We start from the raw sequence: 25,166 nt of genomic DNA, 5'->3' as shown, positions 1-25,166 counted from the left end.
TGAACCAGGAAGAAACAGAAAACCTGAACAGACCTATAACCACTAAGGAAATTGAAGCAGTCATCAAAAATCTCCCAACAAACAAAAGCCCAGGGCCAGATGGCTTCCCAGGGGAATTCTACCAAACATTTCAAGAAGAATTAATACCTATTCTTCTGAAACTGTTCCAAAAAATAGAAATGGAAGGAAAACTTCCAAACTCATTTTATGAGGCCACCATTACCTTGATCCCCAAACCAGACAAAGACCCCATCAAAAAGGAGAATTACAGACCAATATCCTTGATGAACATGGATGCAAAATTCTCACCAAAATACTAGCCAATAGGATCCAACAGTACATTAAAAGGATTATTCACCACGACCAAGTGGGATTTATCCCTGGGCTGCAAGGTTGGTTCAACATCTGCAAATCAATCAACGTGATACAATACATTAACAAAAGAAAGAACAAGAATCATATGATCCTCTCAATAGATGCAGAAAAAGCATTTGACAAAGTACAGCATCCTTTCTTGATCAAAACTCTTCAGAGTATATGGATAGAGGGTACATACCTCAATATCATAAAAGCCATCTATGAAAAACCTACAGCGAATATCATTCTCAATGGGGAAAAATTGAGAGCTTTCCCCCTAAGGTCAGGAACGCGGCAGGGATGTCCATTATCTGCTATTCAACATAGTATTAGAAGTCCTGGCCACAGCAATCAGACAACAAAAAGAAATAAAAGGCATCCAAATCGGCCAAGAAGAAGTCAAACTCTCACTCTTTGCAGATGATATGATACTTTATGTGGAAAACCAAAAGACTCCACCCCAAAACTGCTAGACCTCATACAGGAATTCAGTAAAGTGGCAGGATATAAAATCAATGCACAGAAATCAATGGCATTCCTATACACCAACAACAAGACAGAAGAAAGAGAAATTAAGGAGTTGATCCCATTTACAACTGCACCCAAAACCATAAGATACCTGGGAATAAATCTAACCAAAGAGGCAAAGGATCTGTACTCAGAAAACTATAAAATACTCATGAAAGAAACTGAGGAAGACACAAAGAAATGGAAAAATGTTCCACGCTCATGGATTGGAAGAACAAATATTGTGAAGATGTCAATGCTACCTAGAGCAATCTACACGTTCAATGCAATCCCCATCAAAATACCATCCACTTTTTTCAAAGAAATGGAACAAATAATCCTAAAATTTGTATGGAACCAGAAAAGATCCCAAATAGCCAGAGGAATGTTGAAAAAGAAAAGCAAAGCTGGCGGCATCTCAATTCCAGACTTCCAGCTCTATTACAAAGCTGTCATCATCAAGACAGTATGGTACTGGCACAAAAACAGACACATAGATCAATGGAACAGAATAGAGAGCCCAGAAATGGACCCTCAAAACTCTACAGTCAACTCATCTTTGACAAAGCAGGAAAGAATGTCCAATGGAAAAAAGACAGTCTCTTCAACAAATGGTGTTGGGAAAATTGCACAGCCACATGCAGAAGAATGAAACTGGACCATTTCCTTGCACCGCAAACAAAAAGACTCAAAATGGTTGAAAGACCTAAATGTCAGACAGGAGCCCATCAAAATCCTAAAGGAGAACAAAGGCAGCAACCTCTTCGACCTCAGCCACAGCAACTTCTTCCTAGAAACATCACCAAAGGCAAGGGAAGCAAGGGCAAAAATGAACTATTGGGACTTCATCAAGATAAAAAGCTTTCGCACAGCAAAATAAACAGTCAACAAAACCAAAAGACAACCGACAGAATGGGAGACGATATTTGCAAATGACATATCAGATAAAGGGCTAGTATCCAAAATCTATAAAGAACTTATCAAACTCAACACCCAAAGAACAAAGAATCCAATCAAGAAATGGACAGAAGACATGAACAGACATTTTTCCAAAGAAGACATCCAAATGGCCAACAGACACATGAAAAAGTGCTCAACATCGCTCGGCATCAGGGAAATCCAAATCAGAACCTCAGTGAGATCCCACCTCACACCAGTCAGAATGGCTAAAATTAACAAGTCAGGAAACGACAGATGTTGGCGGGGATGCGGAGAAAGGGGAACCCTCCCACACTGTTGGTGGGAATGCAATCTGGTGCAACCACTCTGGAAAACAGTATGGAGGTTCCTCATCAAGTTGAAAATAGAGCTACCATACAATCCAGCAATTGCACTACTGGGTATTTACCCCAAAGATACAAATGTAGGGATCTGAAGGGGTACATGCACCCTGATGTTTATAGCAGCAATGTCCACGATAGCCAAACTGTGGAAAGAGCCTAGATGTCCATCAACAGATGAATGGATAAAGAAGATGTGGCATATATATACAATGGAATATTATGCAGCCATCAAAAGGAATGAGATCCTGCCATTTGCAATGACGTGGATGGAACTGGAGGGTGTTATGCTGAGCGAAATAAGTCAATCAGAGAAAGACATGTATCATATGACCTCACTGATAGGAGGAATTCTTAATCTCAGGAAACAAACTGAGGGTTGCTGGAGTGGGGGGTGGGGTGGGAAGGATGGGGTGGCTGGGTGATAGACACTGGGGAGGGTATGTGCTATGGTGAGCGCTGTGAACTGTGCAAGACTGTTGAATCACAGATCTGTACCTCTGAAACAAATAATGCAATATATGTTCAGGAAAAAAAAAAAAGAGCAGGAGGGGAAGAATGAAGGGGGGGAATCGGAGGGGGAGACGAACCATGAGAGACGATGAACTCTGAGAAACAAACTGAGGGTTCTAGAGGGGAGGGGGGTGGGAGGATGCGTTAGCCTGGTGATGGGTATTAAAGAGGGCACGTTCTGCATGGAGCACTGGGTGTTATGCACAAACAATGAATCATGGAACACTACATCAAAAACTAATGATGTAATGTATGGTGATTAACATAACAATAAAAATGAAAAAAAAAGGATAGTTTTATCCTCAACAATTATATTGTATATAATATTAATATCTTGAAAGACTTCTGCTGTTTTCTTCTGCTGCTAAGGTAAGATACCCTGGTACTTCAGTTTTTTGTTGTTCTCAAACCTTGTTACAGAAGGGAAGTTAAGACATCTAAAGCCTTCAAGTAAGTACTACAGAACACTTTCTTTTTCCCAAAAGCAAATGTCCCTTTTGTCTACATCATCAATGGACCTTCCTTAAATTGTGGTAAAGGAAGTCTAACATTCAATAAAATCTATTCACTTTCTGTAAACTAATAACTATACTTAAATTTTAGGCTCAGAGCCTCTCAATTACCTACAATGCCAGACTGAGTCCCAAAAAGTTTCATAGATTTAAAAAGGTCGTGGGTTTGGGACACCTGGGTGGCTCAGTTGGCTAAGCGTCTGCCTTCGGCTCAGGTCATGATCCCAGGGTCCTGGGATCAAGCCCCATATCAGGCTCTCTGCTCAGTGGGGAGTCTGCTTCTCCCTCTGCCTATTGCTCCCCTTCTTGTGCTCACTCTCTCACTCTATCTCAAATAAATAAAATTTTTAAAAAAGAGAGAGCGAGCGAGCTTCTGGGAAACATAATTTCTGAAAGTATATGGAAACCTGGCCCTCAAAATTCAGATCTTGTACACAAAGCTCATCCTTCAAGTGATAGTACTTTCTTCCCAATTTACACTTAGCCCTTCCATCAAAATAGCCCAACTTCAGAAGAGTAACATTATCACCACTACTTCTCTAATCCTTATCATTGTCAGGAGTCCTTACCTGGTTCAGGGAGCTCAGGCTGGGGTGTCAAACTGGGAATTCCCGGCTCTTTTTCCATCTCTTCAATGCTGGCACTGGATTTATCACAAACATTCAACCGTGGTCCAACTGAATCTAAGCGGCTGGCATGATTGGGATCTGCCAGTGTATCCTCTAGTATGTTTGTTGAAGTAGGGGGTCTATGCTCTGGGAACTCATCCCCCTTCTTTATGGGGTCAGCTGGAAGCAAAACCCCAAAGGCACCCTCAGAGTTTTCTTTCTCCCTAAATCTGTTAGTGCGCTTCCGAGGTTTAGTGCGCCTTTGGTTTAAACGCTGCCACCGCTTTTTAGGCACCGCTTGATTTACACCACTGGGTTCATCATTCTCACTGTTCATTTCAGTATCCACCTCTGGGCCTTTTCTGTTTTCAAAAGAGGGGCCTTTCTCAGGAATTTTATCAGAGTCAGACTGGTTGACTTTGTTATCAAAATGAATACTGGAAAAATGGGCACTGTCTTCACTTGTTAAATGGCCCATTAACTGAAGGGCTTCCTCTTTACCAGAGTCTTCTAGCCCACCTCTTGAGGAACCATTCTCTGAACCTCCACTTGCTCTGTCTCCCTGCAGTGCAGCCTCAAGAGTTACAGCTGGAAGTCGGTTGAGTTTTCTTTTGCGCTCTGTCTTTAAGGCTTTACGGTTCAATGTGTTCTTTCCCAACTGGGCTGAAAAACTATCTCGCAATTTAGATGATGGTTTTGATCGCCCACAGTTGCGCCTAGTAACACAGTTTGAACGACTTTTACCAGAAGCAGGGATGTCTCTTCTGTCAGACACTAGGCCAGGTACAGATACAGACAACTCTCCAGACACTGCAGAGTCACCCCCACTAGAGCTAGGACGGACTGGGTTCTGAGTGCCATCTCCATTTTTTTCTGAACTGTGAGTGGAGCTTCCTGAAACCAAGACCTTAGATGCACCTACAGGACTACTTGTAGAACAGTCCCCAAGACCAGGACTCCGATAAGAGACCAAGTTCTGAGCAGTCATTAACCGTTGCTCCTTGGTCTTACTATCATGCATATCTTTTAACATCATTAACAATGTACTGAATTTGTAGTCTGGTTCAATAGGTATATGATTCTGACCAGAGGCAGGAGAAAAAAGTAATGGTTTTGATGGCTTTGATGTTCCAGAGTCACTCATATCTTCACTTAAGGATCTATAAGAGAGTTCCTTCAACTCTGACAGAACATGTTTCACCACTGCTGTTTCTATGTCATTTGAATCCCTGGTTTTCTCATGCATGTTGCTCAGTAGTTTTAGCCCATCCACTTTCCCACTTTTGGAAATGTTGGCCAAAGGAGAGCCTTTGGTATCAGAAGAACAGCATTTCAAACTGCAGTCCTCATTTGTAACTGGAGGTTCCATTACAACTGGATTTTCTTTATGTTTGCACTTTATACTTCGGATCTTGGGCTGTTTGCTTTTTGAATGTAATAGAGCTTGATTTGTAGCCCCACCTTTTATTAGTGAGTTCTCACTGGAAATGCTTGATGGTGTGTTGAATTTTGGAGAGAAACCATCATTTCTAAAATCCGATTGGGGTTTGCGGACAACAGTAGATACTTTAAGATCAGAGAGATTAACCTGAGATGTCTCAGTTCCAGGCTCTCCTGTCTTAGTACAATCCATTAGGTGGTCTGTATGTGAGTTAGTAATGAGGGACTTCTGCTTTGCTTTTACCTTAGTGTTTGTGGCAGGATACCTAGTATACTTTACCTTTTCATTTTTCTGCACAGATAACATATTCTCTGTTCTATCAAAAGCATCTGTAATTTCAAGGACACTGTTATCAGACTCTGAACTGTGATCTATGGGATCCAGATCACTGCTTCCATCATCAGAAGTGGTACAGATACTAATGGAATCACTTCGCTTTTCTTCATCACCTGTTCCAATGTAACAGAGCTGCACTTTTGAACTACACACCAAACCTCGTTGGAGTTTCTTCTTCTCCCCAGAACGTTTAGAGATCAAGGCACCCTCAGACAAGCCCAGTAAAGAGTCACAATTTGAAGTCTCAAATTCTTTCTTTGCTGTGTTTTTCGCACAAGAAGAAAACAGGAAACTTCCTGGGGCAGTGTTGGACCCCGTGAGGCTGTTTGCTATCCTGGAAAGTTCATTAGAGGCCTGCTTATCAGATACATCCCCAGAAATAAAGTTTAGGCCAAGGTTCTCTGGAATCTTTCCCCTTCGTTCTTCCTTATGTGCTTCAAATTGCATGTGGCCCTTTTTCATACTAGTCCTTTTTGGATTATCAGAACTCTTTCTGGCTCGAGACTTAGCACAAGGCTTTTCCTTCTCATCTGCAGAATGTTCAGAGTCAAAAGCCAGAGATTTCAAGCAGCCATTAAGTAACAGGTCATGTTCTGATTCAGGATCATTTGTACAGTCCTCAAATGGCATATCCTCCTCACTGTCCAACTTGATTGAACTGGTAACACATCTTCGGTTCTTCGACCCTTTGGGAACATCATACTGTTCAGCAAGACCAACACTGGCTTCCCATTTACTCAAAATTTTCTGAGGAACCTTAAATTTAAAGGAGAAAAAGATTATCACTTATCAAAAAAATACAAAAGGGAATAGAGAGATGATCAGAAGCCTTTCCAAATAAGAAGCCTTTCCAAGCCTTGTAACTTCTTCAAGGTACTTTTATGGTACCAGCCAGGTGATTAGCAACGACTGTTCACCCAGAGCCTAAACAAACAATGGGGGATTCCTCAAATCTACTTCTACCACTAAGATCTGTCATTAGAAGAAAGATTAATCCCACACATCCTCTGCTCTCCCTCCTTTACAAAAGAGGGGCCATAACTAGGACTGCATTACTAATCAACATTATATTACTAAATCAAGGAATAATCAGACCCTTCCTATTTACCCCTCCACACTTTAAAATAAGGATTTATTTTCTTCCTGACTTATGAAGGCCAAGCACTTGCTCAGTTGTATGAGAAAGCAAAAGGCTAAAAAAGATGAACATGGAAAAATGAGGACAGGAGAAATGAGGTCAGATCTACCCTAGGAGACCCTAAATTTGAACCTCTGGTTCTCCCTAGGCCCCTTTATTTCTGGTGATGTATCTGATTATTCTATACATGTTACATTAAATCTGGATTATAACTAAGCAGTCTCCTGGGCTGAGTCATGTTGTCCAGAGACACCAAAACACCTTGGGTATTACATATGTGCCTTTCTTGATTCCTCACAAATGGAGACACTGATGCTCTGTGAAATATAACTAATTTTTCAAACTCTTATTTCCCTCCTTGGCTTCATACAATCGTTATTAGTCAAGGGTCTAACTATTAGCCAACTATACTTTAATACTTATAAAAGGGATGTTCCACTGAGCATGTAAAAATTCAGGTCACTGGAAAGGTAGCCTCCTCTTATAAAGCAATGAGCTGACCCTTTAATTTATTTTACACACAAACACACACTCATTAATTCTCATAACTGTGACGAGAGTAAAACAACTTTCCAGAATCTGAAAGCCCTACTGAACTCCTTTGAAAATGGGTTGGTTAAGCTACATAACTAAAGGCTCGACACAAAAACTCTTTAACACCTCCCTACCACCAACCACCCAAAGTATTGGAACTGAGGCAGTAAGCCTCCTTCATCATAACAATAACATATACTAGTTGTTTTAGGGCATCAAACTTATGACATATTAAATATTTATCATTATTTCTAATTCTCCCAACAGTTCTAGTGCACATATTATTACACTAGTTTTAGAGATGAAGACACTAATCCTCAGAGAATTCAACTAAGAAACAGAAGGGACTGCATAATGACTCTAACTTATCCTAATAATGATTATTAAGTATTTATACACAGAAAAACCTGAAACACCAACCTAACAGGAACTATTTCACCTTCTAGAATTAACTACAAAGGAATATTAAAAGAAATAAACCAAAATTTTATTCACCTAACTTTAACACAAAACATCAAGCAAATGGAACAAAAACACAATATTCTTTATTAAAACATAACTGGGCTTGAAACTCCAACTTTAAGTATTAACCACATACAAAAACCAAAACAACACCATTTGCAACAACTTGGGATAGAGCTAGAGAGTACAGTGCTAAGTGAAATAAGTCAGAGAAAGACAAATCCATATTATTTTACTCATATGTGTAATTTAAGAAACAAAAGAGCAAAGGGGAAAAAAGAGACAGAAAGACAAACAAAGAAACAGACTCTTTAAACTACAGAGAAAAACTGATGGTTACCTGAAGGAGGATGGGTGAAATAGGTGATAGGGATTAAGGAGTGCACTTGTCTATGATGAGCATCAGATGATTAAAATAAAAACAAACAAAAACCCAAGACAACAAACAAAAATGTTTAGTTTTATCTTTCTCATTTTTAAGAGAATTAATCCAGAGAGTGAGAAGTAGAATATTTCATTTCGAGGATCATTTTCTTCTTACAAAAGATATGAACAAAGAAGACTGGTCATGTCATTTTATACCGTCACATCTAAGTGACATGGCAAAAGTTATCTGAAATTATTTCTCAAAAAACTGAGTGTAAATATATGGAAGGCTACCCGATTTCATCCCAGGAAAAACACTGCTTTCATTTATTTTCTCACAAATATCCTACTACCAAAGGAAATAACTTATATTTAAATAATATAAGACTTCTTCCTTGCCTCTTCCCTGCCCACCCCAAAGAAGATAATTAGAGAGGCTTAATTTCTTTACCTTGTGCCTGTATCCTTTTTCTTTTTGCTTCCCTCTTCTCCTAAGAACAGGTAGCTCTTCAAATTGATGTCTGCCTTCGAACATGACGATTGCTTTTCCAGCCACCCAGGCTCTCTCTGAAGGGTCCCCAAAAGCCTCCACGTAGTACTGTCGATAGGGCCTCCGGTTTGAAACTAGATAAAAATAAGAACCAGTGTCATTACTTTAAAACGATGACTGTTCACCTTCAAGAGAACAGCCATACCATCACTACCAAAGAAATATCTACTTTAAAAAAAAAAAAAAAAAAAAAAAAGAGGGGTGCCTGGGTGGCTCAGTTGTTAAGCGTCTGCCTTCGGTTCAGGTCATGATCCTGGGCTCCTAGGACCGAGCCCCGCGTTGGGCTCCCTGCTCAGGAGGAGGCCTGCTTCTCCTTCTCCCACTCCCCCTGCTTGTGTTCCCTCTCTCGCTGTCTCTCTGTCAAATAAATAAATAAAATCTTATAAAAAAAAGAAGAGGTCAGAGGGGGAAATTTTAAATATTCAATCCATGTGGCAAGAAAATGCATAAGAGATTATGAAACAATTTCAGTGGTTTGGTTTGGTGATATGCAATTGATTAGTCAATCATAGAACAAATTGATATAACAATCAACTAAGTTCCTTTTATCCTCAGTCTATAAAGTCTTATACCATTGTTACCAGAAAATACAAAGGGCATTTAATAAGCCACAACACCACAAATATAATAATCAATTAGAACCAACCACCAAACAAATTTTTTAAAAATATATTTTATTTATTTGACAGAGAGAGACACAGCGAGAAAGGGAACACAAGCAAGAGAAGTGGGAGAGGGAGAAGCAGGCTTCCCGCGGAGCAGGGAGCTCGATGTAGGGCTCGATCCCAGGACCCTGAGATCATGACCCGAGCTGAAGGCAGACGCTTAACGGCTGAGCCACCCAAGCGGCCCACCAAACAAATTTTAAAACACTATGCTAAAACATAAGGGAGGAAAAAAATGCTTCAACGCCTTGCCATGTATGATGTGCTAACATTTACGGAATGGCTACTATGGACTAGGCACTCACTTACACTAGGTGTTTTGCATGGATTCTTAGCCTTCACAACAACCAACTCTACGAAATAAGTAGTATAATACCCCTTTTATACACATGGTAAGTAGAATAACTTCAGAGAGGGCAAATTCAGAATGAAACATTGGCTTTGCAGAGAAAGCAGAACCTGGTATTTCAAAATACAGAAATTTAAAGCAAAAAAGGAAATCCCGAGAGCAATAAAAACAACAAGAAATCCAGTTATTCTATAGTTTCTTTGTTATCCAAAGTTCTAAACATACAATTAACAAAAATAAAACAATACAGATCTTGTCTAGAGAAGATTATAATCAAATTTACATTTCGGCATTTTTCATACCAGTAAAAAATGTCACAAAAGAAATATATCAGGACTATACAATGTGTAATAATGTTTTCTTTCTTTTTTACAATGTGTAATAATTGGCCTGTATTTAGAAAAGGAAATCATCTAATATAAAAATTCACTTACATAGGAACTCACATCTAATCCCCTTAACCATTAAAAAAAAAAAAAAGAATCCAAATATCTCTTTGAATAAAAAACAGGAAAAGTCAACTTCCTTCAGAATAGAAAAAGAAAGAAAAAGAAAAAGAAAAAGAAAAGAAAGGGGAGGGGAGATGTATAAACTCAGTATTAGAACAAGTATAAAGAGCTGTAAATACTGTCAAAACTCAGGTCTCCACAGTAATTAGAAGAGTAGCCAAAATATCAAGTAAATTTCATAGGCAGCTTCTTTACAAATGCTAATTTCAAAACTATACAACCAGAGAATGAAGAGTACCTATAAGCTTTCATAAACTTTAGTTGAAATGGCTATTTTCCTACAAAAATAGAGCTTAATAATAAAATTACAACCTGGTTGAATTTTGATTTTTAGTCCATTTCAAAAACAAGTTCTATGAAAACACTGAACTCCTTAGTCTCGCTTAGTCTCCACCTACTAAATTAAATCCTTCCATAGAAACCACCTATAAAGGGGGATTAAATGATGAGATATATATATACCTATATAGTAGTTCAGAAGGTCAATTTGAATAGTACATAATTCTCCCATAATTAAGTAAATTCAATCAACACAGCCTGAACACTTATGATGTGCCAGCACTAAAGAGGACAAAAAAGAAATTTATTGCCTGGTGGGTAAGAGATATACAAATAGATTATGGTAAAAGAATATGGTAATTACAGTAACATAAATATTCACTTTTTATTTTTTTTAAAGATTTATTATTTATTTATGAGAGAGAGAGAGAGAGTAGAGCAAGAATGGAGGGAGGAGCAGAGAAGAGAGAATTTTTTAAGCAGACTCCATGCTGAGCATGGAGCCCCGACATGGGGCTTGATCTCATGATGCGAGCCAAAACCAGGAGTAGGCAGCTTAACCAAACATTCACTTTTTAAAAATAACATTAAAAAGTGGAGATCATTCTGGCACTTTGATGGTTCAGTCGTTTAAGCGGCCGACCCTTGATTTCAGTTCAGGTCATGATCTCAAATCCTGGGATCAAGCCCCTCCATGCTCAGCGGGGAGTCGGTTTGAAGATACCCTTCCCCTCTGCCCCTCCCCTCACCCGTGTGCATGCTCTCTAGCTCTCTCAAATAAATAAATGGAACCAAAAAAAAGTGGACATCATTAATTGGAGGACAAATGGGACACCTGAGCAGAATTTCTAAAGGTAAATAAACACTTTGTTAAGGAGAGAATTCTAGTATGAAGGCCCAGAACATTCAAAGGCATGAATGAATAAACAAACAGCTGAGAACTAAAAGTAGTTCAGAACACTAAATCATAAAAACTTAGCAGGTAAGCAGTGGCTACACCTTAAAGAGCTTGATGCCATGTTAAGAGCCTGACCATTGTGTAAGCTCTTGGCATTAAGGAGCCTCATTTAAATTGTGGAACCACAGGCTCAGTTTTGGGTCTTAGAAATATAAATCTCCTTGACCTCGGAATAACACATTCAAGCGGAAACAGAGAGAAGACTCAGCAGACCAGGGATTACCAAAATAGTGTATAAGCAAGATGACTAGAACCTAAACTAAGGTAGTAACACTGGGAATCAAAAAAACAAAATTTGAAAAAAAAAAATTTTTAGGGGCGCCTGGATGGCTCAGTCGGTTAAGTGTCTGCCCTCGGCTTGGGTCGTGATCCCACAGTCCTGGGATCAAGCCCCATGTCCAGCTCTCTGCTCAACGGAAGCCTGCTTCTCCCTCTCCCTGCTGCTCCCCCTGCTTGTATACTCTCTGTCAAATAAATAAATAAAATCTTAAAAAAAAAAAAAATTTAAAGACAAAACAAAAGGATTTGACAAGTAATAAAAAGTCAGAAGGGTGCCTGCCTGGCTCTTGATCTTGGCTGGGGTTGTGAGTTCAAGCCTCATGTTGGGTATAGAAATTACTTAAATAAAAATAAAACTTAAAAAAAAAAAAAAAAAGGGGTCAGAACAGATATTTGAACACCATGTTCCTAGCAGTATTATAAACATCAGCCAAAACATGGAAAGAACCCAAATGTCCATTGAGGGATGAACAAAATGTGGTATATACATACACTGGAATATTACTGAGCCTTGAAAATGTATGAAATACTGACACATGGATGAACTTTAAAGACATTATGCTAAGTGAAATAAGCCAGACACAAATAAACAAATATTGTATAATTCTACTTATATGGGGTACCTAGAATAGTCAAATTCTTAGAGAAAGAAGTGGAATAGTATTGATCAGGGGCTAAAAGTTCTTATCAAATGGGTACGGATTTTCAGTGTAAAAATACGAGAAGGTTCTGGATATGTGTAGTGGTAATAATTGCACAACAATGTGTATGTATTTAATGCCACTAAACTGTACACTTGAAAATGGTTAAAATGGGGTGCCTGGGTGGCACAGCTGGTTGAGGGTCCAACTCTCGGCTTCGGCTCAGGTCATGATCTCAGGGTCTTGAGATAGAGCCCATGTCGGGCTCTACACTCAGTGCAGAGTGCGCTTGAGACTCTCTCCCTCTCCTTCCGCCCCCCCCAATAAATAAATCTTTTCTTTTTTATATGGTTAAAATGGTAAATTTGTGGGGTGCCTGGGTGGCTCAGTTGGTTAAGCATCCAGCTCCTGGTATCGGCTCAGGTCATGATCTCGGGGTTGTGGGACTGAGCCCCAGGTCAGGCTCCGCGCTCAGCACCGAGTCTGCTTGTCCCTCTCCCTCTGCTCCTCCCCTCCCCACCACCTCCTCTCTCAAATAAATAATAAAATCTTTTAAAAAATAAAATGGTAAATTTGTTACGTATATTTTAGCACAATAGAAAAAAGGTCAGATTAACAAGTATTAGTGAGGACATAGAGAAATTAGAAGCCTCACGCTGGTGGAAATCTGAACTGGTGTAGCAGCTTTTCAAAGCACCTCAAAAAGCTAGAGAGAGTTAACATGTGAGCCAGCAATTCTACTCCTGGGTATATACTCAAAAGATCTGAAAACATTATGTCCACACTAAAACTTATACACAAATATTCACAGTAGCACTATTCTGAATAGCCATAAGGTAGCAACAGTCCAAATGTCCATTGACTGATGAATTCAAAAATAAAATGTGGTCTATCCATATAATGGAATACATTTACCATGAAACAAAATGAAATACTGATACATGAATAGATTTTGAAAGCATTATGCTAAGTGAAAGTAGTCGTAAAGGACCACATAGTACATAATTCCATTTATATGAAATGTCCAGAATATGCAAATCTATAGAGATAGAAAAGATATTACTTGTTACTTAGGGCAAAGAGGTATAAGGGGTGAGAAGATTGGGGAGAGGGTAGATAAAGGATATGAGGTTTCTTTTGGGGATGATGAATATGTTCTAAAATTGACTATTGGTGGTAGTTACTCAACTCTGAATATACGAAAAACCACTCATTGAATTGTACACTTTAAAGGGGTGAATTTTATGCTCTGTAAATTATATCTCAAAAAAGTTCTATAGAAAATACAGGATCTGATGGTATAAGGGCACAAAGAAGGAAGAAAAGGGTGACTTCTAGGTATTTGGGGTACATTACTAGGTGGCAGGGATCTATTCACTAAGGCAGGAAATGAAGAAAGTACTGGCCTGAGGAGGAAAATAATTATGTCAGTTTTAAATAAGCTAAGCTAAGGTGCCTAAAGGACATCCCAGTGAAAGCTTCAAGTACATAGCTAGGCTAGCAGATTTGAAGCCTGGGGAAACACTAGTACTGTGTATATAAATTAAGTTTAACAATAACAGTTAAAACTCATAGTTAATAAGACTGCTATTCAAAAAAGAATAGAAAAGAGGGGCTCCTGACTGGCTCAGTCGAAAGAGCATGCAACTACTGATCTAGGGGTCGTGAGTTTGAGCCCCACGTTGGGTGCAGAGTTACTAAAGAAAGAAAGCGAGAGAAAAGTTAAAAAAAAAAAAAAAAAAGAATCACTCACATTCAACGGCAATGTAGAACAGGATCCAGCAAAGGATAATAAAAGGAATTTTTAAAAAATTAGATGAAAATAGTGATTATTGTAACAAGAGAACACAAAAGTCAAGGATGAGAGATAAATATTAGGAGGAAAGGAGTGTTTCCCTGCACCAAATGCCCATAAAATTAAAAACTATTATCTACTGTATTACCAGGTAACTAATGGCCCTGCATAGAGCAAGGTTAGGAGCGAATGGGTGATTTCAGTGCTTTCAGAAATGAGTAGCACATCCAGAGTGGAGAAAGTCGATGGTTCCTGCAATCATGGTTATGAAGGGAAGATGAGAGCTGCCACAGATAGTCATAGGTAGAGCTTTTTGAACAATAGGTTTATTCAAATATTAGTTCTCTTCAAAGAGCCACAGTAATTCTTTGCTCTAGTAAATAATCTTTTTAAAAACTATTATTAAATAATGTTAAAGTAGAAATCTTTAAAGATAAAGAATGAGACTAATACTCAAGTTTAGTTTTGCTCCCTTCTAACCCCCCCCAAAAAACAGAAAAAGCAGTTTTTAAAAAGAATAAACACAAAATGGGGTGCCTGGGTGGCTCAGATGGTTAAGCGTCTGCCTTCGGCTCAGGTCATGATCTCAGGGTCCTGGGATTGAGTCCCGCATCGGGCTCCCTGCTAGGTGGGGAGCCTGCTTCTCCTTCTGCCTCTGGCTCTCTCTCTTCTCTGACTCTCATGAATAAATAAATTAAAAAAAAAAAAACATTTTAAAAAGAATAAACACAAAGGACAAAGCACTGGAAAAGAAACAACAATAAAAATCTGGCAAAGTTGAAAGTCAGATAGCGATGAGAGTTAAAAGAAAAATGAATAACAGGCCAGCTCTGAGAAAAGCTAAGAAGCAACCTGATTATCCAATTGCTTTGCAGAGGGTATCCTAGAAGTAGAAGTATAGAAAGTATAGTATAGAAAGATCTGAAAACAAGACTGGCTGAAAGTCTGTTCAAGATGAAGTTAAGAGTATTTCCAGGTCAGGGGCGCCTGGGTGGCTCAGTCGTTAAGCGTCTGCCTTCGGCTCAGGTCATGATCCCAGGCTCCTGGGATCGAGCCCCGCATCGGGCTCCCTGCCTCATGGGAAGCCTGCTTCTCCCTCTCCCACTCCCCGTTTGTGTTCCCCTCTCTCGCTGTGTCTCTCTCTGTCAAATAAATAAATAAAAATCTTTAAAAAAAACCAGAGTATTTCCAGGTCAAGATGAAGAACTGAATAAACATTTCTAAATTCCTTTCCCTCCTAATCTCCACTAAAGCTACAATAAAAAGATTTTCAAGTAATAAGCCCATTAATGACAGGGAGAACAAGGATAACTGAGTGTAAATTACATAGCTGTGCAGGTATGTACAGTTCTGGAAGCTGAGAAGCAAATGGATTAGTATAATGGTAACTATCTTAATAGATTTAAGAATGCCAAATTTTAAGTCTTCAGTGAGTAAAACCAAGAACCAACTGTATCTATACCACATACCATCAAAAGGCCCAGGAACTGGCAACACCTGGTACAAGTCTGGAGTTTGAGAGGATAAGACACAGAGAACTGGGGGCGCCTGGGTGGCTCAGTCGTTAAGCGTCTGCCTTCGGCTCAGGTCATGATCCCAGGGTCCTGGGATCGAGCCCCGCATCGGGCTCCCTGCTCAGCGGGAAGCCTGCTTCTCCCTCTCCCACTCTCCCTGCTTGTGTTCCCTCTCTCGCTGTGTCTCTGTCAAATAAATAAATAAAATCTTTAAAAAAAAAAAAAAAAAGACACAGAGAACTGCTTGAAAGCTGTTAAGCAGCCTTCTCCATTCCAAACCACATTGTCATTGCCTCTCCCCTCCCCCCAGTAGAAGACTAGAGGTTTTTCCACAAGTTGGGAGTAAAACAGAAAGACTCTAGACTAAGCAACACCAAACATAGCCCAGGAGTATAGCAATACCAAAAAATGGGTGAATGAACTGAATGCTACAACCACCTAGTTGAGTTCCCTGACTGAGCACCCAGAATATGAGAAGCCAGATTCTTATTTTTTGGGTAGAAGACTAGACTCTTCTCTGAGGAATCTCACCAAGCCAAGAAAGAAATGGAGAAGATACTACTGACAAGGGATTGGGAGGGGGAAGGGAATCACCCTACAAGAAAATTAAAAGGCTGAAAAGCTCCACACATTCAGAAGTATCCATATGCTCTTTAATCCAGAACAGAGATCTGAGGAAAGCCTCAAACATAAAAAATAGAAAAGAAAGGTACAAAGAGTAAAGGAAAAAAAAAAAAAAAGAACTTGAAACATAATATGTACAGAGAAGAAAATTTCACAGAAACTATCATAAATAGCTTCAGAAATGAAAAAGATATTGCACTCATGAAATAAGATGAAAGGAACAAAGAAGGAATCCTTAAAAATTAAGAACATAAGAGCAGAAATGTAAAACTCAAAAAAGGGTTTGAAGACAGAAGTTGAGGAACTCACTATCAAGTAGCAAAACAAAACTGTACCCACCCCCCCCCAAAAAAGAAAAAATTATGATGTCCAGTGCAGGAAAGTCAATATCTGAGTAAGAGTTACAGGAGAGAATAAACAAAGGGAAGAAAATAATCAATGAAATAATTCAAGAAAATGTCCTAGAAAGAAACTAAATTTGTATATCAAAAGGGTCCACCAAGTACCTACCACAATGGATGACTCACAGCAAGGTACAGCCTTGTGAACTACGGGAACAAACAGAAGAGTCTGCAAGCTATCAGAGGGACAAAAGTCACAGAAAAACTACCAGAATCAAAATAATTTGATTTAACAGCAACTCTGGAAGTAGAAGATGGAGCAATGCCTTTAAAACTGAGCAAAAATGACTTCCAGGCTAGTGTTTTATACCAGCCAAACTATCAAACAAGTGTACGAAGAGAATAAAAATGTATTCAGATACATTCATTGTGTTACTCTTCAATTTGTCTATAGGTTTGAAACTTTCAAAATAAAAAGCTGGAGGGGAAAATTACAATGCCACAGAAAGAGTCAAACATTAATACTGGTCATAGTTTCAGCGTGATGGGGAGCAGGATTACTTTGACAGCAGTCTATCTGAAATTTCCTACTATTGGCACATGTCAATGGCAAGACCAGTAATTGCAAGATCAGTAATTCCACCAGGTTATGTGCTATGAAGGAGATAAGGAGGAAAAGGAGCACATTCAAAGAAAAATGGAGAGTTAACTACTAAGAGGTATTAATTAGGCTTTCCAGAACTTGGCTGACTATAGCTTGCCATAAACTAGGAAAATGAAAACAAAAGTGAAAAATGCTAAAAAGAAAATGGAAAAAGTATTATGAAATAACTAGCTGTAAGGTTAAATAGATCCATTTTACCATGTTTTGTCATTTCTTCAGTAGGAAGCTATATAAATTCACCCTTTCTGGGAAGCTCACTTGAATTTAAGAGTTTTAACCTTTTTATAGCCTGAAAACAAAACATGGTATTTTCCAGTCAGCAATGGCACTTGCTCTTTGGTGTGATCACATTCTTGACTCATGAGAAACAGACCAGACAGGTACCTCAATATTCAATATTTGAAATATGAAATCAAATCTAGCAATCCCACTTTTGATACACGTATATGTGAAAGTTATTCTTTACACCACTGTTGTGTACACAGAAATACATTTATGTTATATACATATGTATGTAAATATGTATATAGAGACTTCACAACACAAAATCAAAAACAACCTAAACACCCATCAACAGGAAAATGTTTATATAAAATATAACATAATCAAAAAGTGGAAAACTATGCCGCTGTAATAAAAAAGAGAGAAAGTCTTTAAAACACTAACATGGAAAAACCTCTAAGTGAAAAAAGCAAATGTAGAACATACAAAAAATACGCTACTTTTGTGTTAAAAAGATGAGAATATATACTTGAATTTACATAAAAATACTTTAGAAACAAACATTAAAAACAACTGTTTACTCTTTGAAAAGAAGGGTAAAGAATGGGGCATATCAGAGAAAAGGAGGGAGTTGATTTTTGGAATATTATGAATATATGACCGAGTCAAAAACTAAAATACACATATTAAATCACAAAACATCTTAACGAAAAAAGGCAGCTCAAGATCAAGTTTTAGTCCCTAGCTTACAGCATTTTAAGGATACCTGAGATTCAAATAGAACCAAGTAAGAAACAAACTACAGTTATTAAAGGGAATGCACTAAATCAAGATTTTACAGTTCAAAATTCAAAGGATTCTTTATAATTATTTCAGCTTTAAAACTTAACAGCAATGATACAAACCTGAAGACTGAAGTAGGAAAACCTAAATATACTGAAAAGTGATTCTAGAGAATGTAAACTTTAGGTAATAAATCTAACATTTTCCTGGCATCTATAAATAGAATAACTGAGAATCATAAAATAAAATCATAAATCATAAAATAAAACTTTTAAAAAAATTCAAAATGGTAAAATACATTAATAATTTATTCACCAAATGCTCAAAGGTAAAAATGTATTACTACTTAAGGCAACAAAAATTAGGTTACACTAAAGGCAACTACAAGTTATTTACCATGTATAATCAACTACTAGTATTACCTTTCATTTTTGAATGTGTGTTAATCAACGGATCAGAACAAATCCTGCAGGGCCACCATGGGCGTCTCTTGAATTTTGCCCAGATGAGATCTCCAACTTCATACTTCAGTGGCGTAGACTTTTTCTTGGGTTGACACTTTAGACAGACAAAACATGGAGCATCAATAAGAATCAAAACCTTTTGAAACAGTGTACCGTTTTCTTATTAGCCTTCTGAGAAAGCAGAATTCTACAGAAATCTAGATAAAAACATTCCACTTAACAATTACAAAGCAAGTACAATTAAATCATTTTGTCTTAATGTTTATAACATAGCCCTTTATAAAGTAGTAGCTCTAAATTTGTATTTGTTTTATATAAGCAATCTACCTATGTTCATGGAGAAAATATTTTCATTAATAAAAAAGCTAAAAACTGAAAAAGGAAACAATCTTCCCTAGGAAAAGATATTTTTGCCCTAGTCCTTGGATTACAACACAACATGGCAGTGGGGGGAGGGGGTGGATTAAAAAAAGAATTTATGAACAAAGTCAAGAATCTATGTTCCCAATACAATGTGTCAATTATATCTCAATAAAATGGGGGTTGGGTGCAGGGAGACTGTGGAGCCTTCTACAGGTGATATTCTACATCCTTCTCAAATAAACATAGACATTCCTATTAATTAACAATAATAGCTCTAATGAAATAATCCTGAAAGCTACAGGCTAGACCCTAGTAATGTCAATGCAACTGACTTGGACTTTTTCCAGGACCTACAGAACAGTATACTGCACAACTCCAAGGAACACCATTCATGCAGAGTAAATTCAATACGAATCAAGCTCCTTGGAATTGTCTAATGCAGAGACTTCGGCTGCATCTTTTCCCCAAAACCAATATCCCTAATTGATCTGCAATACAACATCCTCCATCTCCACTCTAAATCCATGGCCATGCCTTTAACACACCATAAGCAGACCTCCTGCCTTAAAATGAACACAGCTCTGTATTTAGTAGGACTGAGCTTCCCACATGGTATACACCACACAAAGGAGTTGCAAGTGTACTGAGATGTTCCTGGGTAGTAGCCAAAAGAAGCACCCAGGGTACTTGGACAAAGATCAACCTCTTCCATTTACTTATTTACTTGAAGGAGACATACAAATAACTATGGTTTTCTCTAAGCGCTATGTATTGAAAAAGGCTTGGTGATCCTCCTTCAGACTCAATCTTCCCTTGTTAATACCTAAAACGGATTAAGCATTCAATAAAGTATATGCTAGATGAACTGACTGAAATCATTCAAATGAATGATGAATATTGCCCCACTGCAGGGATATCAAAGGATTGGGCTCAACTCAATGATTTCTAAGTTACCCATTCAACTTTAAGACTCTGTTTTCAGACAGAAATTCAATTTTATAGAATGCCTATGAATCACATTGAAAATATTGTGATTAGTTCTACAAATATAGAGTTACTAGGAAATGAGACAGAAACTACATTTTATTCTTTTTTTTTTTTTGAAGATTTTTTATTTTTTATTAGAGAGAGAGAGAGTACAAGCAGAGGGAGCAGCAGGCAGAGGGAGAAGCAGGCTCCCCGCCAAGCAGGAGCCCGATGTGGGACTCGATCCCAGGACCCCGGGATCATGACCTGGGCTGAAGGCAGACACTTAACTGTCTGAGCCACCCAGGCACCCTACATTTTATTCTTTTAAAGGAAAAAAAAAGACTATTTTTGCCTGTTACCAGTTTGTAAGTCATCAGCAAAAAAATAGGACTTCAAAACTAGTTAGTTGGCTTTGAAACTTTAAAAAAACCAAGATACAGGGGCGCCTGGGTGGCTCAGTCGTTAAGCGTCTGCCTTCGGCTCAGGTCATGATCCCAGCGTCCTGGGATCGAGCCCCACATTGGGCTCTCTGCTCCGCGGGAAGCCTGCTTCTCCTTCTCCCACTTCCCCTGCTTGTGTTCCCTCTCTCGCTGTGTCTCTCTCTGTCAAATAAATAAATAAAATCTTTTAAAAAAATAAAAATAAAAAAAATAAAAATAAATAAAAAAACCAAGATACAAAGACAGGACAGGAAAACAATTTTTTTTTAAAGATTTTTATTTATTTGTCAGAGAGAGAGAGCACAAGCAAGGGGAGCTGCAGGCAGAAGGAGAAGCAGACTCCCCACTGAGCAAGGAGCCCGATGTGGGACTCGATCCCAGGACTCTGGGATCATGAGCCAAAGGCAGACACTTAACCAACTGGGCCACCCAGACGCCTGAAAACAAATTTTTTATTTGCCTGTACTGAAAACTACAATTTGAGTAGGTTCCCATAAATTTCTGATACAATTTATGATCATTTAATTTATTTGGCAATCATTGGTATTGGCTTATTTATTCAAGTCCTAAATTATTCTAAACATATTAACTAATATTTACTTGATGTTTGCTATGTGCTAGATGCTGTTCCTTTTTTAATCCTCTTAAGGTAGATACTGTATTATTACTTATTTTACTGTGTGTCTAAGGTCATACAGTATTTAATAAGTTGGCAGAGCCATAATTCGAATCTGGGCAAACTCTCAACCACTGCCTAATCCAGTAACAATAAAATCCCATGATTGGGGGCACCTGGGTGGCTCAGTCGTTGAGCGTCTGCCTTCAGCTCAGGTCATGATCCCAGGGTCCTGGGATCGAGCCCCGCATTGGGCTCCCTGCTCAGCGGGGAGCCTGCTTCTCCCTCTCCCACTCCCCTTGCTTGTGTCTCTCTGTCAAATAAATGAATGAAATCTCTCGCTGTGTCTCTCTGTCAAATAAATGAATGAAATCTTTAAAAAAAAAAAACAAAAACCCATGATTGCTAAATTCTTTATGACAAATTAAGCCATAATCAATCTATGACATGATACTGGTTCAGTCTTCCCCTCATATTACTCCAACAAATAAATAAAAAAAAATCTTAAAAAAAAAAATATATATATATATATGAACGCCTGGGTGGCTCAGTCAGTTAAGCATATGCCTTCAGCTCAGGTCATGATCCCGGGGTCCTGGGATCAACTCCTGCATCAGGCTCCTTGCTCAGTGGGTAGCCTGCTTCTCCCTCTGCCTGCTGCTCCCCCTTGTGCTCTCGTGCTTTCTCTGACAAATAAAATCTCTAAAAAACAAAACAAAAAACAGGGCGCCTGGGTGGCTCAGTTGGTTAAGCGACTGCCTTCAGCTCAGGTCATGATCCTGGAGTCCCGGGATCGAGTCCCACATCGGGCTCCCTGCTCGGCGGGGGGTCTGCTTCTCCCTCTGACCCTCTTCCCGCTCGTGCTGTCTCTCATTCTCTCTCTCTCAAATAAATAAATCTTTAAAAAAAAAATAAATAAATAAATAAATAAATAAAAAACAAAACAAAAAACAAACAAAAAAAAAATATATATAACAGTCAATGAGAAACATGAATAAAAAATAGCTTCATTAAATTAATGGTATCATGGATAAAGATTTTCACAAACCTGAAACATTTATTATCTCCATGTTTTTTTTTTAAGATTTTTAAATGTCATCTCTACACCCAACATGGGGCTCAAACTCACAACCCCAAGATCAAGAGTCCCGTGCTCTACGGACTGAGCCAGGCAGGTACCCTCTCCACGTTGTCTTGACTGATTTACCATGTTGACCAAATACTACACTATATGCAAACCCATTGGAAAATAATGTCTATACAAATACATACTGTTAATACTATTATTAATGGACAACAATAACCAAATCCAACTGACTTTAACACATAAAAAATTAGACACAGGCAAGAATTCCAGACCAAAGAGAGGCCTTCAATTACGAAGTAAAGAAAATAAGAATAAGGAAAATAAATTCTTTTTAAATATGACTCTTCTCTTCAGAAGAGCTTAAAAACTTCACCTTGGAAAGAAAGACACCCAAATACACCAAATTGTTAAACCCATAATTCAGCTACATACAAACTCACTAAACAACCACAATAGAAAGCTCAATAAGAGACACAATGATGAATTCCTGATCCCAAGACACTTGAAGAGTATCAGGGAAGACTCAAGTGAAGAAATGCCATCTGAGCTTAGATTGGCAGGATACGCATATTTCAGAATGGTTCTTCCTAATATCTCTATATGTCCAGCTGGAAGAAATATACTGGTGCTAAGCCTTTTTATGTAACTATTGAGCTGAACTGTGCTCACCCAAAAGTATGCCCCACAATATCTGTAAATGAGACCTCATTTGGAAATAGGGTCTTTGAAATAATCAAGATGAAATCAATTAGGGTGGGTTCCTAATCCAAAATAAATGTGTCCTTATAAAAAGGAAAAATCTGGAAGCAGAGAGACAGACATGCATACAAGGAAGATGATGAAGACACAAGGAAAACACCTAAAAACCAAGGAACTCCTGAGGCAACTATACATTAGGAGAGGTATGGAACATATTCTCACAAGCCCTCAGAAAAAAACAACTTGACATTGCATTTCTAGTCCGCAAAACCGTGATACTATTAAATCTCTGTTGTTTAAGCTACCCACTTTGGGCACTTTATTATGGCAGCCTTAGAAAACCAATATACATAGATTATCTTGCTTAATCTTCACATTATGAAATGGCATTATCTCCAATTTGCAGATAAACTGAGGATCAAAAAGGTTAAATCACAGTAAGAAAGACTAAGATTTAAGCCTGATTAATTCTGAGGCACCTGGGTGCTCAGTCGTTTAGCGTCTGCCTTCCGCTCGGATCATGGTCCCAGGATCCTGGGATCAAGCCCCACGTTGGGCTCCCTGCTCAGCGGGAAGCCTGCTTCTCCCACTCCCCCAGCCTGTATTCCCTCTCTCACTGTCTCTCTCTTTCTCTGTAAAATAAATAAATAAAATCTTATAAACCTGATTAATTTTAAAGACCATGTTTTTTTTAATATAACATTTTTTCCTTCAATTTTAACTGAATAAATATAGCCAGGATTTGTTTTCAAAGTGTTTAAAGCAAATCTAAAAACCAATTAGGTTCAAAATCTCCATTTCCATTCTTTTATTGATAGTAACTTATCATTTCAACAGTAAACTTTCCTGTATAAGCTTGTCACTACTATTTTTAAAGGACTGATACTTCTACTTCAATAACAATCAAGAAGTGGCTCTTTAGCCAAAAGTTATGGTTAGAAGACACCTTAGGTAATATAATATCTTTAAGGACTTCCACTAATGAAATTTTAATCAAAGGTATAAACCAGACTGCATTTCTAAGATAAAATAAGCTCAGGTGGTCCAGGTATGTTCCTGGGCTGTATGGGATAAAACTTAAATTGCTATTTTAATGTTAACTGAACGTTACCACAGATATCCTTGGACACCAATATCTTTACATGCATATCCAAAATTTAAGAGTTGAGTATTTAAAGTCAGCTAACTCATAGAACAGTATCGTTTTTTTTTCTTTTTAATTTTATTCTGGTAAGAATATATAACAGATCTACCCTCTTAACAAACTTTAAGTGTACAATACATGGATGTCTAAAGGTACGACAAACTATCTTCTAAAACAACTTTTTATAAGTTTTTTTTTTTTTTAAGATTTTATTTATTTTTTTCACAGAGAGAGAGCACAAGTAGGCAGAGAGGCAGGCAGAGGGAGAGGGAGAAGCAGGCTCCCCCCGCCCCGCCCCCCGAGCAGGGAGTCCGACACGGGGCTCAATCCCAGGACCCTGAGATCACGACCCGAGCCAAAAGCAGCCACTTAACTGACTGAGGCACCCAGGCGCCCCTAAAACAACTTTTTAAAGAATATACAGTGATACAGAACTTGAGGTAAAGACCTAGGGATGTTATCACAGAACTTACTGCCAACTCTAGGACTCAGTTCTTGTTTTCGTTCTTTTTCTCCGAGAGAGAGAGAGAGGAAAGCATACAATGTGTGCAAGAGGGGGGTAAGTGGGGGTAGCAGATGGAGAGGGAGAGAGAGAATCTTAAGCAGGCTCCATGCCCAGTGCTTAGCCCAACTCAGGGCTCCATATCAAGACTCTGAGATTATGATCTGAGCCGAAATCAAGAGTTGGATGCTTAACCAACTGAGCCACCCAGGTTCCTCAAGCATATTTTTAATAACTTGATTTAACATACCAAGTTTTAAAGGTTATACTAAGAACTAAAATGTACAGAGCTATCTGAATTTTACTTTGGAATTTCACCTTTTTCTACCCAGTCAAAAGTGACTCCCTTATTTTGACGATAAAAACAGGTATTTCCAGGGGCGCCTGGGTGGCTCAGTCGGTTGGGCGGCTGCCTTTGGCTCAGGTCATGATCCCAGGGTCCTGGGATCGAGCCCCGCATCGGGCTCCCTGCTCAGCAGAGAGCCTGCTTCTCCCTTTCCCTCTGCCTGCCGCTCTGCCTACTTGTGCTCTCTGTCAAATAAATAAATTAAAAACAAAACAAAACAAAACAAAACAGGTATTTCCACTATTTTACAAATAGGACACCAAAGGTAAGAGATTACAGAAAACTCATATTGATGTTCCTTTAATAATA

General features: G+C 38.5%; 1 protein-coding gene across 8 annotated transcripts in view; it reads right to left on the bottom strand.

Moving 5' to 3' along the window:
* The window catches only part of NSD1 (nuclear receptor binding SET domain protein 1), a 150,516-nt gene that overhangs the window by 66,885 nt on the left and 58,465 nt on the right, over positions 1 to 25,166 (bottom strand). For all 8 annotated transcript variants that reach the window (XM_032403805.1, XM_032403803.1, XM_032403802.1 and 5 more), the window contains 3 exons: positions 18,650 to 18,785; positions 8,506 to 8,678; positions 3,739 to 6,310 (listed from right to left, as the gene is read on the bottom strand). In XM_032403805.1, coding sequence (XP_032259696.1) covers positions 3,739 to 6,310; positions 8,506 to 8,678; positions 18,650 to 18,785 — 2,881 coding nt within the window. The remainder of the gene's footprint in view (positions 1 to 3,738; positions 6,311 to 8,505; positions 8,679 to 18,649; positions 18,786 to 25,166) is intronic.

This window comes from Phoca vitulina, unplaced genomic scaffold (assembly GCF_004348235.1).
Source record: "Phoca vitulina isolate PV1807 unplaced genomic scaffold, GSC_HSeal_1.0 scaffold6, whole genome shotgun sequence".
Classification (NCBI taxonomy): Eukaryota; Metazoa; Chordata; class Mammalia; order Carnivora; family Phocidae; genus Phoca; species Phoca vitulina.
Note: the sequence above shows the minus strand (reverse complement) of the source record. Positions and strands in the feature narration are given on the sequence as shown.